An 18,500-nucleotide genomic window follows, 5' to 3' on the forward strand; every position below is an offset into this window, starting at 1 on the left:
GGGAATAGCTAATTGGTCGATTTTAGTCAAGAGAGATAGTTTTATAGCTTAATTAATATCTTGACCCTGAGAGGGAGCTATATAACATAAACAGTTTATTATTTACAATTTCATAAATTTAGACTCGATTGCAACCGCAACAACGACACCTGAATATTGTAGGACCGCATTATGCTTCCAATATGTTCATTGGAACCAAATTCATGACCCCATCCCAAAACTTTGTATTACCTTTAACAAAAAAAGCACCCAAATAACATAACAATTTCATGACATAGAATTTTTGAGAAAAACATTCAGAAATTAAGTATATAGGTAGAGCGATGGCATAGGAGAAGGGAAGATTTGATGTTAAAGTCTTTAAAAAAGAATATATATAAAAGTATCCTTTCTGAAGTGCAGTATTGGAGAAACCTAGCTGGAGTGAAGGTAAAGGGACTTTTAGGAGAGCCCAACGTATAGAAATACAAAATTACTCGATGGGCCGAGTCGATCCGAAGAGGGGCTTGATATGCGCCCTCATTGGTTAGATGTGGAACGTGACTTATGACTAGCATTTTCTGACTCAAGACAGTCCATTGAAGTGTTTTTGTCCAGCCTTTTGCGCCTGAAAGCAACATGAGCTCAATAGGAGCAGGGGTGAGTCGATTCGTATTTATATTATAAAGTTTATCTTGATATTTAGGTTGTCGTATATGAGCAGATATTATCTCGATGAACAGGCCACGGTGCAGTGTAATCACTGTTTTTTGTATTCGGTCCCACATGCTCGTATTCATGTATCAGTACGTTGGTGAGATCTACATTGTCATTGATTCCACTGGATCCACATTAATCTCACTGGATCCACATTAATCGAAGTTTTAAACTCCAGAGAGCTCCAGTTGAACCAAATTAAGCCTATAGCAACAAGATTATAACAATACATGCTGATATTTTATCACTTTTTTTATCCACAGCAATCAGTAGGGGCGCTGGTCCGAGAATGAGGATCTCGTCTAAACGCAGAAAAAATGAGGAGCGTCTGTATTTTTTTTTCATCGGCGCTCTGTGGGTTACGTGTTACCGAACCGCCCCCTGGCGATGCGAAAAATGGAATCCGCGTAAGAAAATAAATAACCCCAGTTCACTGTCTACTTTTAGGGGATTTATTGCTCATAATTAGGCACATTCATGGGGCGCTAGAGGGCGCTTCGGTCGCGTACGAAAATCTGAATGGCCTTGCTGCGGTGGGTCGGCAATAATCAGCCCAAAACTTGGATATGGGAGGTTGGAAGGATATATCTTTTTTATAATGTTATCCGGTCTTACCCTTAACCATCCTATGTTTAATCTATGTAGGAATAACATGCGAGTATGATAAGAGAAACATCGGGACCATTACTGAAGTAACTTTTAAAATATTAGCCTAGAAATGACCACCAAACGGAAAAAATTGACTTTTTTCCCTGACAAATCTTCATAAAATCTGAGTTATAAACAATTCACATCTAGGTACACTAATACAAATACGATTTTCTGAAAATTCAGGTATGATTTTTTAAGTTTCTTTCAAGAATATTTCTGCGCATTGCAGCGCCAATATTCTTCACTGCTTCAAAATCACCCTTGATTTTTTTTTTTGCAACGAATTTGATACGAGGTAGTGCTGTAGCTTGGAACCCAAAACCCGGACCCGGCCCGACCCGGCAATTTTCCAAATTTCTTAACGGGACCCGGAAAGGTCCGGTAACCCGGTGAGAGTTGGACTGAAATAATATTGACTAGATTCTATTTGAAAGCTACTACAAACACATCTTGTGTGATCTACCGACCTTGTCCTGAATGGAGGGCACATCACTTCATTTTGTTTATCATGCTGTCTGTGAGTCCAGACATAAGTCCCAGGTCAGCATAAATTATCACCCTTAATCCACTCCCTAAAAAGATGAAGCATAAGGCTAGCTACATGTATGTAGGCATCCTAAAAATAGCTCATTTCCCTGTCAGAGTGCCCATACAACATGCTCTACTATGATTGGTCTGTTTGTCTGCCAATTAAAAACAATAATCACATGTAAGGCACATGATAGCTTAACCGATATTTGCATATTTTTGGGAATGTGCGCATAGCAGGACAAAGGCTGCTTGTTGATCCTTTGAACCTTTGAACCCTGTTCAAAGAAACCGCGGTGTAATGTTACACCCAGTTGGGCCGAAGCTGTCTGGCATGCATTAATCTTTGACAGGGAATGTTTTGTATTCTAAATTTCTGTGACATGATAGTGAAAGAGATATATCAGATGTTAATGAATTTTTGGGGGGATCGAGAGACACAATGAAAGAAACTTAAGAAAGAAAAGATAAAATGAGAAAAACTACATTACGTAAATAATACTGTACTTTTTTTTTTTTTTAAGAAAGAAGATCAAATTGATTTGAGGGGGGAAAAGGTTTAAAAATACATTCGGAAGATGAATAAATAGAATTGAAAAAAGGTAAAGATGGAAGGAAGAATGATGATGAAGATAACTTTTTCCTTCTCATCTCTAAAGACTATCAACATTTCACGAACTTATCTTTTTTTTTCTTCTTTTTTTCTTCTAATCTGGGCTAAATCTTGTTGATCAATTTTGGTCAAGAATTAAGGCAGAGAGAGAATGGACCCCAATAATTATCTTGTTTGCTAATTAAATCCGCTTGTCAGGAAGTATTTTGGTGATGGAATTACTCTTTAATTTAACTCTCTGCCGACTTCATTTCAGCTCAGCCTCCACCTCAGGCATAACAAATTTTCACATACACACTCTCAAACACATTATGTAAATTTGCCATTCACTCGTCTATCAGCTAGGTCAACAAACTTCATAATTTATTAATCGTCTGTTCTACAGTGCCAGCGTGTGTGTATTGGGTTTTTACAGACGTGTATCAATCAGATATGATTATTTACGTCTGGGACCGACCTTTAAACGTCACCATCCGAAAGACGTGACTCAGTTTCGAACCTGCGTCCTCGGCTGAATCAGTTTGTAACTTCCACTTTTTAGCTGGATTACAGGCGCACGCCACAACGCCAGCAATCACTGAACTTTAATTTATGCTGGTTTCACTCTCCGCCCACTCGGGGGAAACTTTCTGATTGGTCAGTACAGTAAGCTGATCAGTCACATCACTTGCAGGCAGGGCCAGGGCTAGGGAGATACATATACACACTTGAACACACAACACAAAGTCTATGTGTGCTGTGTCTATTGCAAAGACAGCTCAACAGATGTAAAAGATCGAGCCATCATGCTGTGTTTGTTTACAGTTACTTTTGACGGTTTTATCGTGATGAAAGATAAGTAGATAACGAACAATGAGCTATTTAAAAACTCTTTTTTACTGCCGGGTTTTGTTACCGAGTTGATCAAATTCTGGCTACAGTTCGGCCCGGAACTGGTCCGGCCTGAAATGCCCAACCCGGCGGGTTGGAACCCGGTAAGCCTTCCGGGCTACAGCACTAATACGAGGTCCGCGAGTGTTCCCCGTTCCTTGCGTGTTGAAAGTTTGGTAATACATAGTTTGCATTGACTCGCGCACGAAAAAATAGTCAAAAACAAAATGTCAAATGAAGAAATAAACAAGCTTTTGTATAGTTATAAGAGTTCTACCGAGGTTTATTTGTCGATTTAATTTATTATAATAGTCTCAATTAGAATTCAGAATTATCTCACTGAAAAGTTAAGAAACCGACGATGTTCTCGATCGTAGTTATTTTCATTTTGCCAGCAGCCGATCTAGCGTTGTTTGGGCAAAAAGCTAGGCCGCTACCTTCCCACCGCGAACCTTTCCGAGTCCCGCTAAAATGGCGCGCTGCGGAGCTCCGAAGCTGCGTTGGTATCGCTGCAAACTCTCAGCCGGCTAGCTCACCACGACGGACCATTCGCGGTATGGTGAGAGTGTGTGTGTGAGGTATGATTTTGGATTCGAGAACGCACGCAACGCAACCGTGCGCGTCATTTAGAGCTGTCGAATGTGTACGACCAATTTTACATGTACGATTTTTAGTACAGATACTTGGTCAGTTTTCTTCTTATATCTTTGTTTTTACAACATTTAAAAATATAATTTCTTCAAATCTGCTCCTGACTCGGTTCAGACTAATTGTCTGATGTGTTTTCAAGTCAATTTTTTGAATATATTTTTTTGCATGAATTTGCCTATCATAATGTGAAAGTGTCTGTGTCTACAAAGTTAATGTAAAATACATCAAGAAAATTATCGCGGCACCCGTTTTTCGCATCGCCAATGCGCCGATCAAAAATATGAAACGTCTGCGAAAATGTGGACGATCCTTATTTTTGCAGACGCATCAGTCCGCGTTTACAAAGATCATCCTTGTTTATGCAGACGATCTTTATTTTCAGACCAGCGCCCCTACTGCCAATGGGAGGTTCCATGTGTGCATGATCAGGGATTTAATTCATAATAACTGGCTTGTGATCGGATCTTAGAGCTAAAACATCTGTCCTATGTTAAAAAGCTTTTGATGTGTATGATGTAACACTTTTGTTTCTTTCTTCTTTTTAGTATGATCTCTCAGCATCCCAGTTCTCACCGGATGGGAGAGTGTTCCAGGTGGAGTATGCCATTAAAGCAGTAGAGAATAGTGGCACAGCAGTAGGTCTGCGATGCAAAGATGGTGTTGTATTTGGTGTGGAGAAGCTAGTCACATCTAAGCTTTACGAGCAGGGCTCCAACAAGAGAATATTCACCGTCGACAGACATGTTGGAATGGTAAGCTAGAATTAAAAAATACAGCTAGGCATCAATCAATAAATTGAGCCATTATTCTTTAGATATTTCAGCTCATTATTCTTTCGATATTTCAGCTTTAAAAATATAAAACTAACCAAAACAATGACCACCAAGTCAATAATGTTAGGATTACTTGAAAAACAGAATTTTACATTTATTGTTGGCTTGGATGGACCCAAGTTCCCTACATAAACAGGTCATGATGATTCTGAAGGAAGAGAAACACAAAAGAGATTACGAAGTGGAAAGTAGACGAGATGAAATTGCTCACAAAGTAGTTTCTATTCAACATACTGCAGGATGAACATTCAAACACTGAAATTTATTCTAAAATACTTACCTTGGTTTCCTGTAACTAATGTCAAGAATTTACCCCCACCCCCTCCCTGCCAAAGTAAAAGGGGAAATGTATGTCTTAATATCTTTAATTTTGTTACATTTTTTCATATTGTGAACTTGAAATTTATATCTTAAAAGTTTTTATAATTAGATACAATGGCTGAATTTTCAGTAATACTGTCAACGTGTTAAAAACTATCTTATACTTGTATTTATTCCCCTCTTCTTTGACAGGCTGTTGCTGGTCTTATTGCTGATGCCAGGCAGGTACGTACATACAATCTCTTGTTAAAATGAATTCCATGCATAGGGGCTGCTTCTTGTTATAAGCTGGGACTTTGTCCAGTTAAACTCTCTATCTTTTTGGAATTATTGAATTTCTTTGTTAAGATTCTGCCATCTTATTTCAGTGTAGATGAAATCACATGACAACATTTATTGTTTGAATAGATTAAATATTATAATTGAATATTCTTAAAACATCATTTGAATTCCAAGATAAGAACAAGTACACTTCTGTTTCTATTTCTTATTGATTCTTTCTTTCTTTCTTTTAGGTTGTTGAAATTGCAAGAGAAGAAGCATCAGACTACAGAGCATCCTATGGTACGCCAATCCCAGTCAAAGTAAGTTAAAAATGCATCCGAGTTACACAGATTCCACTTGCCAGGCTTTTGCCTGAATTCCGACCATGTGACATCTCTCTTCCAGGCTTGTAATAATAATAATCCTGAAGCTTTTTATTATTACAAATATTTGTTACCAATACATTTGTTGTTGATCATTTAATAAAAAAAAATAACATTAATAGTTAATGACGATAATGATGATGATATAATGGTTTTCAATTGGATGAAAAGTGATTTTGGAAGTCATATCTGGATCAACATTGTGGTTGAACATTTTCCAAACAAAGACAACTTTCAATGTGTACTTAGCAATTTAGAATAGATATGTTTTTGATCACTGATGATTTCAGATGATAGGGGAACTAACTCTTAAATTTGGAATATGCTTATATTTTCCTTTGTGTTTTCTAAAACAGATAGGAAAATTTATTTTAGTAAAATGAAATAAAAAGAATAGGGGTTATATCTCAAAACAAATTCTGTGACTGTTTGTGATGCTCAGATTGTATGATGGATTGAATTTGTGTAATATTGTCTGTTTGAGTATTGATTCATGCACTTTATGTTGCCAAAAATAGTGATGATGTATAATCTATTATTCTCTGTTTGACAGCACCTCACAGACCGAGTTGCCATGTATGCACATGCCTATACCTTGTACAGTGCAATCAGACCGTTTGGTAGCAGGTGAGACATGATATTTAGCATTGCAATTTCCACATGTGTTCCTAACTCTTTCTATCAAGCCATTATAACCTCCCCCAATCGACTTATCAGTTTGTAAGATGATTCTGCTTTGATGAATGCACTGGAAGAAAAAGCAGAATCTAGAAATAACTTATGGTGCATTATTTGGTTAACTTAAAATATACAGGTAATTCAAAGAATATATGGAATCAATCTTGCAAATTGTAGAGTACCTATTCATTCAATGTATTGCTGTGTCTATTGCATTAGCTTGACATGTACCCCATCAACCTATAAAACAAATGAGTTTCTACCTTTTCACAAGTCAGACTTACAGTCTAACATGTATATCACTTTAAATCGACCCATTCTGCTGTGTGCTTCTATAGCAGGTGACATACAGATAGTGATCATGATTTACAGTACAGTAATATTTTAACTTGTTTTTGTGTAACTGATTAAACCCAACCACAGATAAAATGTTTATGGAGGAATAATTTAATGGTGTTATTTTTTTTAAATAAGGGTGCTTCACCTTTCTTACTCTTAAATTTCGATAAGTGAGTAAATATAGGAAATTTTGTTTCATGCAGCTAGAAAAACCAGCTGTGGTTTCCTGCATCATATATGAATGAGCCTGAAAAGGTCAAACAAAATAACTTTTGTATGGAGGCCTCATTGTATTTTCCTTTTTTTGTTTGTTACCAGTGTCTTATTAGGGTCCTATGAGAAGGACACACCAGGCCTGTACATGATAGATCCATCAGGAGTCTCATGGGTAGGTATCTTCTGCTCTTCGCTACCAGATTAGAAGGAATGATGTTGCTATAGGACAAGGCTCATTATGTCAGAGTTGGAGTTGGAAGAGCTTGTAGAAATATGTCACAAAATTGATTTGAGAACCTATTACATACAGCTGTTGATAGCAGAAACTATATATCAATGATGTAGATCCGTGATGCTCAGCCTTAGCATTTAATCCCATTTTCCCAAATTGTTGTCTTTACCTCGGTCTTGTAAGTTGCACATGTTTCATGCAACAAGGTTTAGTCGGAAAGACTTTTTGATTCAATAACAAAACCTTTACTTTTCAATGAGGGACATTCTTAACTAAAGGTTAACATTATATTTGGTACAAGCTATGTACCGATAACAGGAACTTGTAAATTGTAACTTATTTATTTCAAAATAGTAATATATAGCAGTTGACAAATCTCTTTCATTTATGCGAAACCTTCACCCCAGAAGAGCACCAACTTATGCATTCTGACAATTGTAAAGCAAAGGATAATAGCAGGTGAATGAAATGCTTCATCACCAGGCACACCTGGGAAGGAAGCATCCATAGATTTGAATGCATTTACTTGATAAACAACTTCACATAGTATGTCACGTTATCAAGAAAATGGCGATGCCCATGTTGTCCTGAGAAACAGTACATTATTCTTGCTTTATGCCTCTCTTGTACCCCATTCACAGTGGCCTCAAACACCGCGACAGCAGCGGGACTGTCCCGCTGCTGTCGCGGTGTTGTCTTCAGTGTGAAGGCTCGGACCCGTTATAAACTATCGCGGGATAACACCGCCTCGCGATAACGCCGCGACAAACTATCGCTAGGTTCGCCTAGCTACAGCAGCGGGACAGTCCCGCTGCTGTCGCGGTGTTTACTCAGTGTGAAGGCTCTCCGCTATAACACCGCGACAAACACGTGTGATTTGTTTACTTACCTATCACTGACCTCTTTTCTCCAGCAATGGGGAACATAAAGTGAAATAGAAATAAAGTAACCAGTGGATTCAAATTGATTTTATTATTATGTAGATATTATAATTATCCAAATAAAAATATTTCACACTTCAAAAAATTAAAATATTCTGACTGGAAGCAATAAAAATGCTAGTTTTTTAAAAAGTAATATGATAAAACCCCGCGCTGAAGTATTTCCGGTCATATCGGGGTCACTCGCGGGTCATGAGCCATGCATACACGTGTTTGTTACGGAGGTAATAAAAATCACCCGCTGCAGCGTGAATGGGTACATGATATTTATCCCGCTGCTGCAGCGGGATAACTTTTCTACTGTGAATGCATTTGTAGCGGTGTTATGGCGGTGTCGCCGCTCCGCTACAACGCCGCTACAAATTTCAAAACCACTGTGAATGGGGTATAATACACTTTGGTCTTTGGTGGGAATCTTGTAGATTAATGGGCAAGAATACAATAAATATTTCTGAATAACTAAAGCTATTTTGGCAGTGAGGTTTCTTTTATGTATAGAAGAACACAATAGACATGCCAGCTGTAATGCACATACCAATGTAATACACATACCAGCCAGTTGCAACAGGACAAGAAATGGATACCTGAATAGCATACCATTACCACTATAGAAAGAGTGACACTGATGTGAGCTTCCAAGCCACTTCACTACCAGCAGCCAAGTAGAAAGGACACTCCCTTAACTCATTCATTTTGAAGTGTATAGTGTAAAACCAACATATTGGATCCCTAACAAACCAAGATAACTAGAGACAGAAAAAGAGAATAAACTGAAATTGTTATTTTGTGACAGGGATACTATGGCTGTGCGATAGGAAAGGCAAAGCAAGGTGCAAAGACCGAGATTGAGAAACTATTGGCAGGAGACAAACAGCTCAAGAACCTCACGTGTGAAGAAGCCCTCAAAGAAGTCGCCAAGATGTATGTATCATTCTGCATGTACAGTGAAACCTGTGTATAAAGACCACCCAATGGAGACAAGAAATTTGATCTTTATAGGCAGGTGGTCTTTGTAGACATGGTTCCTTTAGTACATGTTTCAATGAAAAACCATTTTCAAGGGAAACAAAAAATGTAGTCTTTGTAGACAGGTGGTTCCTAAAGCAGGTTTGACTGTATGTAAATTTTTATGCCTCCGTTACGAAGTAGCCGGAGGCATTATGTTTTCGGGTTGTCCGTCCGTCCGTACGTCCGTACGTCCGTACGTCCCGTTCTCGTGATCGCGTTATCTGAAGAACCGATTGATGGATTCCTGCCAAACTTTGGTCATGTATGTATCTTGCAGAGCCGATGAACTGATTAGATTTTGGGGTCACAAGGTCAAAGGTCAAAGGTCACAGGGCTCATTATGTATGCAAAAACAGCTCGTGATCGCGTTATCTGAAGAACCGATTGATGGATTCCTGCCAAACTTTGGTCATGTATGTATCTTACAAAGCCGATGAACTGATTAGATTTTGGGGTCACAAGGTCAAAGGTCAAAGGGCTCATTATGTATGCAAAAACAGCTCGTGATCGCGTTATCTGAAGAACCGATTGATGGATTCCTGCCAAACTTTGGTCATGTATGTATCTTACAGAGCCGATGAACTGATTAGATTTTGGGGTCACGAGGTCAAAGGTCACAGGGCTTATTATGTATGCAAAAACAGCTCGTGATCGCGTTATCTGAAGAACCGATTGATGGATTCCTGCCAAACTTAGGTCATGTTTGTTACTTGCAGAGCCGATGAACTGATTAGATTTTGGGGTCATCAGGTCAAGGTCAAAGGTCATGCGGCTTATTATGTATTGAAAAATAGCTTGTGATCGCATTATCATTAGAACAGATTGATGGATTCCTGCCAAACTTAGTTTATGTATGTATCTTGCAGAGCCAATGAACTGAGTAGATTCTTGGGTCATGAGGTCATAGGTCAAAGGTCATGGGCTCATAATGTATGCAAAAATAGCTTGTGAACGCATTCTCATTAGAACTGACAGAGGGATTACTATTTAACTCGGGACATCTTGCAGAGCCAATGAGCTGAGTAGATTTTAGGGTCATGAGGTCAAAGATCAAAGGGTCATATATGTATATGAGAAATTGCTTGTAATCACGATATTCTGAGAACCTGTTAATGGATTACAATTGAACTTGAATTTGACAAATTTCTTCTGTTTTGGTTTGTAAAATTGCTCTATGACGGAGGCATCATTTCGACTGCACGCAGTTGAAGTTCCATCTAGTTCATTTTTAAATTCTCTTACAAGTAAAGGTGAATTTGCCCTTTATTTAAAAAAAGGCTTTATAGATAACAGGAAAGTTATAGAAACTTATCAGATAGACTGAGAAAAATTGTATAAAATAAGAACATCTTGAATATTTGATGTTTGAAATTACTGCCATGATCTGCCATTGTTAGTGCAGCCATTATGTATCTCTTGATTTTCAAGAAGACAATTTATTTATCAAGATGGGATGTGCTTGTTTATATATTTCTCATCAGTCCCTTTTTTCTTTTTTATATGAATGAAACTGCATCCTATTGTACTGCAAAATATGATATTTAGAGTGGAGTAATTGAACAAGATTGATTTTTTACAAAATTAATACTATTTTATTTTGATGAACTTGTGTTCTATATATAACCGAGTCTTTGATTATGTTACCTTTTCCAATGAACACAAAAGTTTATTTCCTCATCATTTTATCATTGCTTGACAATTTGAAATATATTTTGATATACTTTCTCTCCTAGTATTCACATAGTACATGATGAGATCAAGGATAAAGCCTTTGAACTAGAGCTTAGCTGGGTTGGAAAGGTTTCAAATGGTCGCCATGAATTAGTTCCTAAGAAGATTGCTGATGAAGCAATCAAGTATGGAAAGGTAAGCAATTCTTTTCTTCTTTATCTTCTTTTAAATGTATTCTCTATTATTTAAAAATGAAAAAGTTTGGATGAAAATCAAGACATCAAAGTTAGTATTTAATCGTTAATCTCATTAAATATGTTTGAATCATTAAATAAGTTAGAGAAGATGGTATAAGTTCTGATGGGAAGTGTATTTTTTTTCAAAAATGTATAAAAGTAAGGCCTTATTATGAATATATTTATTCCATATTCCTTGAAAAAAAATTCACATACTTTCTTGGTAACAATGATTTTAGACTATACTGTATTCGACTTAACCATGTACACTCATTGTTTTTTTCAAAAAAATGGTGAACACTTGTATTAGATTTGCTCTACATGTAAATATAGTAAATGATATCAAATCGCCATGCAGAGAAATCAACTTAACTGTGTATCTACTTGTCTTTGAAATTCTAATAGAATTCTACTAATCTTGATTCTTTTCCTTCTTTTTTCTTCTTCAACAGGAGGCATTAGAGGAACCATCCAGCTCTGATGAGGATGACTTGTAACCATAACAATAATTTTCTCTCTGTGAATATTTCCAACTTTTGTACAGCTATTAGAAAGTAATGTTAAGTACCTTTGTTTGGATGTTCTCTGATGATCAGTTTAACTGTCCAACACTAGAGAAGTCTAGTGTATAAATGTAGTAAAGACACACAGATCAATAAGATTCCAAATGGACCTATGGATAATGATTTTCCATCTAAAGTATTCATTTTGTCTGTTAAGATATGTGTTGTTTATGCAGGGTCATGTATTAAAGGATAGTTCTCCAAGATGCACACCTGCATTCTCCCTATATCCCAATTATGTTTCTGTATGTTGCTAGATCATTTTACATTTTTGGTTACTGTATGAATTGGCTGTACGAACATGATTTGTTACAGAGTTTTAATAGAAACAGTCATGTATTCACACTTACTGATGAATTACCAATAACAGACTTTTGTCTCCATTTTGTGTTAAGATAATAATTTCTGACTATTAAAACTAGCAATATTTGCTTATTGGAGGAAGGAAAAACATGTGAAAGTTGTACTTCAAGGACTTAATCCAAGTATGGCGATGTTACCTTTATATAGGGCTGTCCATTCAGTGATCAGGTATGGTTTATACTACTGTATAGATCTATTGGAGAACATTGCTAACAATACTGGAATTTTTGTTGGTTAAAGGCAGTTTCCCTGTAGGAAAAAAAAATCACTTTTGGGAATTGTGTATAATTATGTCAAGATATCCAAGCTTTCAGATGATGGAACAGCAACATCAAATCTTTGTAATTTTTATGTGGTGAAAGTTCCTTGTTTTACAGTATGTAAAATCTCATGACCAATATAGTATACCTTCTAAGTGCAGAATTCATAACAGACAATTTAAGATCATTTTAGAATTTACTGTATTTTTTGTACTGTGTCTCTTTCACGTGACATATTAGCATTCTTAATTCAAAGCCACTGGTATTAACTATAGGTTCAGAATGTGTCTTCTACTCTACTTTATGTAGTAGCAGTGAGAAAACTGATAAAGTGAAGCCTTGTTGAAAATGAAAATACTCCTTGGAAGTAAGGAATTATCATTCTATATTGAAATCCCTTCAAATCCGTTTTATCAGGACCTGTACACAATAAGACACAAAGAAGTTGAAAGGAAAAAAAAATCATCTTATTTGTAATAACAACTTGTCACAGTCCTTTTATACAAATGTAATACCCGTTTCTGCAAGAGGTGATCCAGATCCATGTACCTGCATTCTTTGTGTTCTATAATACTTAAAATCTCTTTGGTTTACATGTACCTGTGTTATAAACATTTATTTGTAATAAATGATTGAGGATCATTGTACATTGAACTTCTGTGTTTAATGTTTAATAATTATGTATTGAAGGATTGCTTATACATGTAGTCATGAGTGTGCATGTGGATATAGTGTGATGTGTAGTCAGTGTGGCATTATATTTGAAGAGTTTTGTTGCAATATGATGATGAAAAAAACATTGTTTTGGACCATGATTTTATGCAAGAACATGAAATAAATATTAAATGATCAGCTTACTTGTATTAGAGTAAAAGTACCTTGAAAAGAAATGTTCAATTATTTTGTGTAACATGCAATATATCCACAAATTTGTTTCACTGGAAAATGCAATACATCTATGGTAAAGTTCATTCACCTACTGTTTAATATAATTCTAGTTAATGTTTATTCTGACATTACAAAATCCATTCTGTACTAAGAGCTTGATTTTGAGGTCAGTAGAGCGAAATATTACAAATAGTTTGAATTCCATAAATCTACTGAGTAGGAGCATCGCACATGAATTCCACAAGACACCTCCTTCCCACTGCGCATCTACGCCTCACCACGCATATTCACTGTTTTTGTTGTGTGCATCCATTGCATCATGAATACACACTGGATATATTGCACTTTACTCTGAAGCAGGAATGGTGTTTATTGTGTTTTTGACCCATGATCAATGAATCTTGAAAATGTGTTGCAGGAAACTGATTATAGATCCAGGTATAATACCATCTTTCTTTGAACCATTTACTTTACCTATTTCGGATTTGGTGTTTATTGCGTTTTAAAATGAAACCTCATTTGTAGCCTGGAAAACGCCTTTTTTTCTGTCAAGAGAAAGTAGTTAATTTAGGAATTGATAAACCTGGGGGGCGTTTCACAAAGACTAAGATTGACTTTAAGTTGAACCATGGCAGGCCGTTCTTGCCACTGTTTTGCTCTCACCCTTTATTGGCATTGGGCTCTCAAGGAACGTACAAACCATAGTCGCAAATCTACAGAATTTTACATTTTTTTGACAATTCATTATTTAAAGTAAGTAGTGGCATGAATGGCCTGCCATCATTAAGTTGATCATAGTGTTTGCGAAACAACCCCCTGATTTTTTTTTCTTCAGATCTTGATCCTATTACATCCATTATCTTGTCATTGTATGTATGTTCATTTGTCTTTCTCATTGCTTCCATAATTTTCATCCTCCCCTTTCCTCCCAATCATAATTCACACTATAATCTTTACATTGCCTGCCATACATCATTTATTCCTCATAACTTTACTTTTGTCACGATCATTTCTCACCATCCTGCTCTCCTTGGATTATCACATTTTAATGGTGCATTTCTGTTCCTGTTGGAAGGAAACCAACTTGCATGATGGAGCTATCCAAAAACAAATGTTTATTGGAGATGTTCACCAATAAATTGTGAAGCTTTAATAACCATTCAAATTTTTAATTACTGGTAAATTAACACAATTCATAATGGCCTACTTTCTTGAATTATCTGAACAGAAAAAATAGAGAAAGAGAGATAATGGTGACAGAAAGAGGAAAAGAAACAAAAACCAGTTGGCAACTGCAAAACAAGAAATATGAAAAAAGCTAAAAACAGAAGATGATCTTCCTGCAAGTTATGAAAATTTATTTATAAATATCTCAAAATAATCATCACATAGGTTCACAGACATAATGAAAAACCTCATTGACAACAAAATACGGTAATGTTATTTTATAGTTGACATCTGTCTTCCAAATGCAAATATGTGCATACAGATGAACTCAATGTTTACTTCATGTTATGCAACACCTTCAACAAATATACAATACAGTGGAAACTCGTTGTAGAAAGCTCTGAATGACTAGATACTTGGTACGTCAAAATAATTTTGTTGGTCCCAGGTATTTAACATTCTTCTCTTTAAAAAATATCCTGATATAACAAGATAATTGTCATGGTCCCAATCATAACCAATGTTCTTGTTACAATGAGTTTCCACTGTACACACCTATAAATACCCTTGAAAAACAGGCACAGACTAGAAGCAATTGGAACAATTATCATTAATCAATAATCACACAAAAGAGCTACATGTAAACCGGTATAGCAAATATATAAACTTTAGGTGGAAACATTGATATTTCAAATTCAAAGAAAAGTATAATTTAATTTGCCAACATGTGCAGGAGGGAGGGAGAGGCAATCGATAATCAGTTTTCTTTCACTTTACCCCTCTCCTATCCACAATGCTATAGCACCTCTACAGGGCATACCCTTAAAAGCAAAATGTCTTGCATACCATTACAATTATATTATGCCTAAAAACAGTACACAAGAATTGTATTATAAAATCTCAACATGGCTGGAAAATTCTCATCTTTCACAGACATGCATCATAGATTCATGATTAGTTTACATCGGATGAACAATGCATGTACTAGATTTGTCAAATGTGTGATAACCTTGACTTGACACTCAAACTCGTGTAGTACAGAACGTTTACCCGGTCACTCATCCCTGCAAGAACGTCAAGTACTTGAAAGGTACATGTATACAAAACGAAATAAAGTATAAATTATCATAATATAATAATCATACTACTAATTGTAAGGGGCTTTGTATTTCAAAATTTAACACTTATTACAGGAATACATTAATCATGATAGTCATACATTTGTACATGTTATATGTATTTATTATGTTGTGCATTATAATCAGGAAGAGACTAAAATAAAAAGAAAGACCACAACGTCACTTACATTAAAACAAACAATAATTGAGTACTATCAGATTTTAAAAAAAAACTCACTCCTCTTGGGGACTGCAAAAATATCACATTTCTTGGAATTTTTAATTTGCAAAACACATACAATATTCAGAGCAAGCAAGATAGAGATAGAAAAAGAGATCACAAAAATAAACAGCATTTTTCCCTCAGCTATTGTCAAACTTACATTCTTGGGAGTAAAGAAGAGGGAGTAAAGAAGAGGAAGTTTTTAGAATTTACATGAATCTAGAACCGATTTATATTGGGTGTTGAAGATTTAGCGACTGCATTATGTACAATGTTGTGTATTTCCTTGGAAAGATGGTTTTGACTGGAAGCTTTGAAAGGCTCCTTCCATGGCACTTAGTACAGAATCATAAATGTCTGATATCCTTGGACTTGGAGTCAGTTGATGAAGCACTGAGGAAATAGAAAGAGTAACACACTCCGGAGCAGCTGTAGACCAGGATACATCGATCAGCACCTTCATGATGATATCCCTTCAGTACTGCAGTCAATCATTTATGTCTTATCCTTTGCCGCTTTGTTATCATTCCGACATCTATCCGATTTTCTGTCATGTTGTCTGCGAGTCCATTTCAAGAAGTCCAAGGTAACCAAGGATCATGGTGCAATGAGAAGGCAGGTAGATGTAAGTAGTGTAGGCAGCAGTTGCGATAGTCAGCACAATGATTGAATCTGAGATTCCTATAGTTAAGGAAAAAAACTTTTGTGTATACATCCAGAATAGTAGAAATAAAAATACAATAGAACATCATGAAATTACAAATATATGGCACTAATCCTCATTCAGTTAATCTAAGGAATTCCTCATTACGGTCGCTAACTTCACACAGCCACACACGCACGCGCGCCCCTGCAACCCACCGGCGGTAAGGTATGCAATCGTATTGTGTAGCAGTTTGCCGTGAATCTTGTGAGAAACACAAGTCTTTGTTTTTTAGGAAAATTAGATCTAGACCCTACTCCAAATAGGTAAGAAAATTGAAATGAAACAGCCACAAAATATAACGACTTCTAATTCATGACCATTATTTGAACAATTGATGAAGGTTTAGTCTAGTTGAATTCTAATATGTTTAAGTAGGGTATTTCCACGCCGAAGTTACGGGTCAAAATAAGGATATGATTCTGAATTAGCGCCCCATTGCCGTTACCTTTGCAGAGAGCCTGCAGCTTCAGTCTACACATCATTTTCTTATCACACCCATAATAATGAACGTGTGGGACTGAACTGTTTTATGATTCACATTTTGATGTCTAAAAGGATACTGAAAGTCCATCTTTCTGCCGGTTCCAGCATATAAACAGCAGTCACAAGTGTATATTGAGTATAAATCCAACATATATAGTCTTTTAAACGACGAAACACGTTCATCTTTGTATCAATTTTAGTCCCTTCGTCCTCGTATTTTTGGAATACACCACACCTTTTTATTCAATAGCGCAGGAATAAATAATATTGAGTCGCTCGCTCGCTTTGATCTGTTGTGCATTATAGTATGGTACACATAGTGAGATGGTGAAGAGGATGATAGTGGAATGGTGATGAAAATGATAAAAGTCAATTGTGATGAGGATGACTGATTTTTGTTGTTGATATAGTTAAATTAAGCCCATAAAAATGAGCAATATCTGTAACGTAGGTAATTAGTTTGCCAATTAATTGTTTATTTTACACAAACTTACACTGCACGTGTATTTTCCGGAAATTCGACATGAAGGTTTGTCAAAGTAAAGGAGGCTCTATATTATTAAAAAGGATAAAGGGCACTTCTAAGAAAGGAAAATGGAGTATGTGTCATAATGAAATAAAAGGGCAATTATCAGAGGTAAAACTAAAAGGGGCACCTCTTAGATTTTTATAGGGGCAATTATCTGAGGTAAAGGGGGCACTTATCAGATGTAAAAGGAGGCAAATTTTCTTTGAAAAAGGGGCAATTTTGGGGGAAATGAAAAAGGGAGCACTGCCCCCCCCCCCCTCTGAGCGCCCCCTCTGCTCCCCACTCCTCCTCTTTGTGTGCTAATCCCATCCTACCTCTCCCCCACCCGACTCCGCCCTTATCCACAATACCCCTACCTCCCATTTGTTTGGCAATCAATCACACCTCTTCCCATTATTCCATGGCACCATTCCTCCTAGTAGATTGGTTTACTAACAAAAGTTGTTTTTGATAACCGGAAAGCTTGCCCAATGTTTGCCAGACATGGTAACAAGTTATGTATGCAAAGTGGATTCCTAGTATTGTATTTCAAGTCTCTTTGTTGTCTCTCTTATTTCTCTATCTCTTTCTCTCTTTCTTCACCTACTCCTTGTCACATTGTTTCACCTCTCCTCTCTTCAGATATTCCACCTTCTGCTCTCTTATTTTACCTTTTCACACATTTTTGTCACGTCTCTTTCCCTCTCTTTCCCATCCCCATTTTATCTCTCGTGTAGTCTGTTTTAGTATTTCCTTACTCAACAATCCAAACATACAATTCCATTCGCCTTCCACCGTACCTTTTATTGCATCAATGTACATGTAATATTTCAATACCAGTGATAGCTGTAAATATTCAGGTCCAATGCAACTCTAGTCCTATCTTTTTTTTTTCATTTTTAGAAAGAATGAGAAACATTTGAGAAATAATAAATATAAAATGATTACAGTAAAGGATGTGACTGGTTTAGCAATTTACAACAAGGGTGATTTCTTTTAATATTTGAGTACCGGTATACTATGCAGAATACATTGCTCTTAGAGCTCAAGACAAAACTACAGTGTCTGAAAATTGAAACCAACTTTTTTT

At 36.3% G+C, this 18,500-nt stretch overlaps 2 protein-coding genes across 2 annotated transcripts; one reads left to right on the forward strand and one right to left on the reverse strand.

The window, feature by feature from the left end:
* Positions 1-512: 512 nt before the first annotated feature.
* On the forward strand, positions 513-12,971 carry LOC591599 (proteasome subunit alpha type-3). Its single transcript, XM_791154.5, has 9 exons — positions 513-639; positions 4,555-4,761; positions 5,356-5,388; positions 5,679-5,747; positions 6,364-6,437; positions 7,146-7,215; positions 9,010-9,137; positions 10,958-11,090; positions 11,584-12,971. Exons 1-9 carry the CDS (start codon positions 619-621, stop codon positions 11,626-11,628), a joined length of 780 nt encoding a protein of 259 aa, XP_796247.2. The 5' UTR covers positions 513-618; the 3' UTR covers positions 11,629-12,971.
* A 2,947-nt stretch (positions 12,972-15,918) lies between these two features.
* Positions 15,919-17,158, reverse strand: LOC115929688 (serine palmitoyltransferase small subunit A-like). Its single transcript, XM_030999505.1, has 2 exons — positions 16,980-17,158; positions 15,919-16,385 (listed from the first exon to the last, which is right to left on the reverse strand). Exons 1-2 carry the CDS (start codon positions 17,083-17,085, stop codon positions 16,264-16,266), a joined length of 228 nt encoding a protein of 75 aa, XP_030855365.1. The 5' UTR covers positions 17,086-17,158; the 3' UTR covers positions 15,919-16,263.
* Between the last annotated feature and the right edge of the window lie 1,342 nt (positions 17,159-18,500).

The sequence above is a fragment of the Strongylocentrotus purpuratus genome, unplaced genomic scaffold (assembly GCF_000002235.5).
Source record: "Strongylocentrotus purpuratus isolate Spur 01 unplaced genomic scaffold, Spur_5.0 spur5_scaffold_5, whole genome shotgun sequence".
NCBI classification, from domain to species: Eukaryota; Metazoa; Echinodermata; class Echinoidea; order Camarodonta; family Strongylocentrotidae; genus Strongylocentrotus; species Strongylocentrotus purpuratus.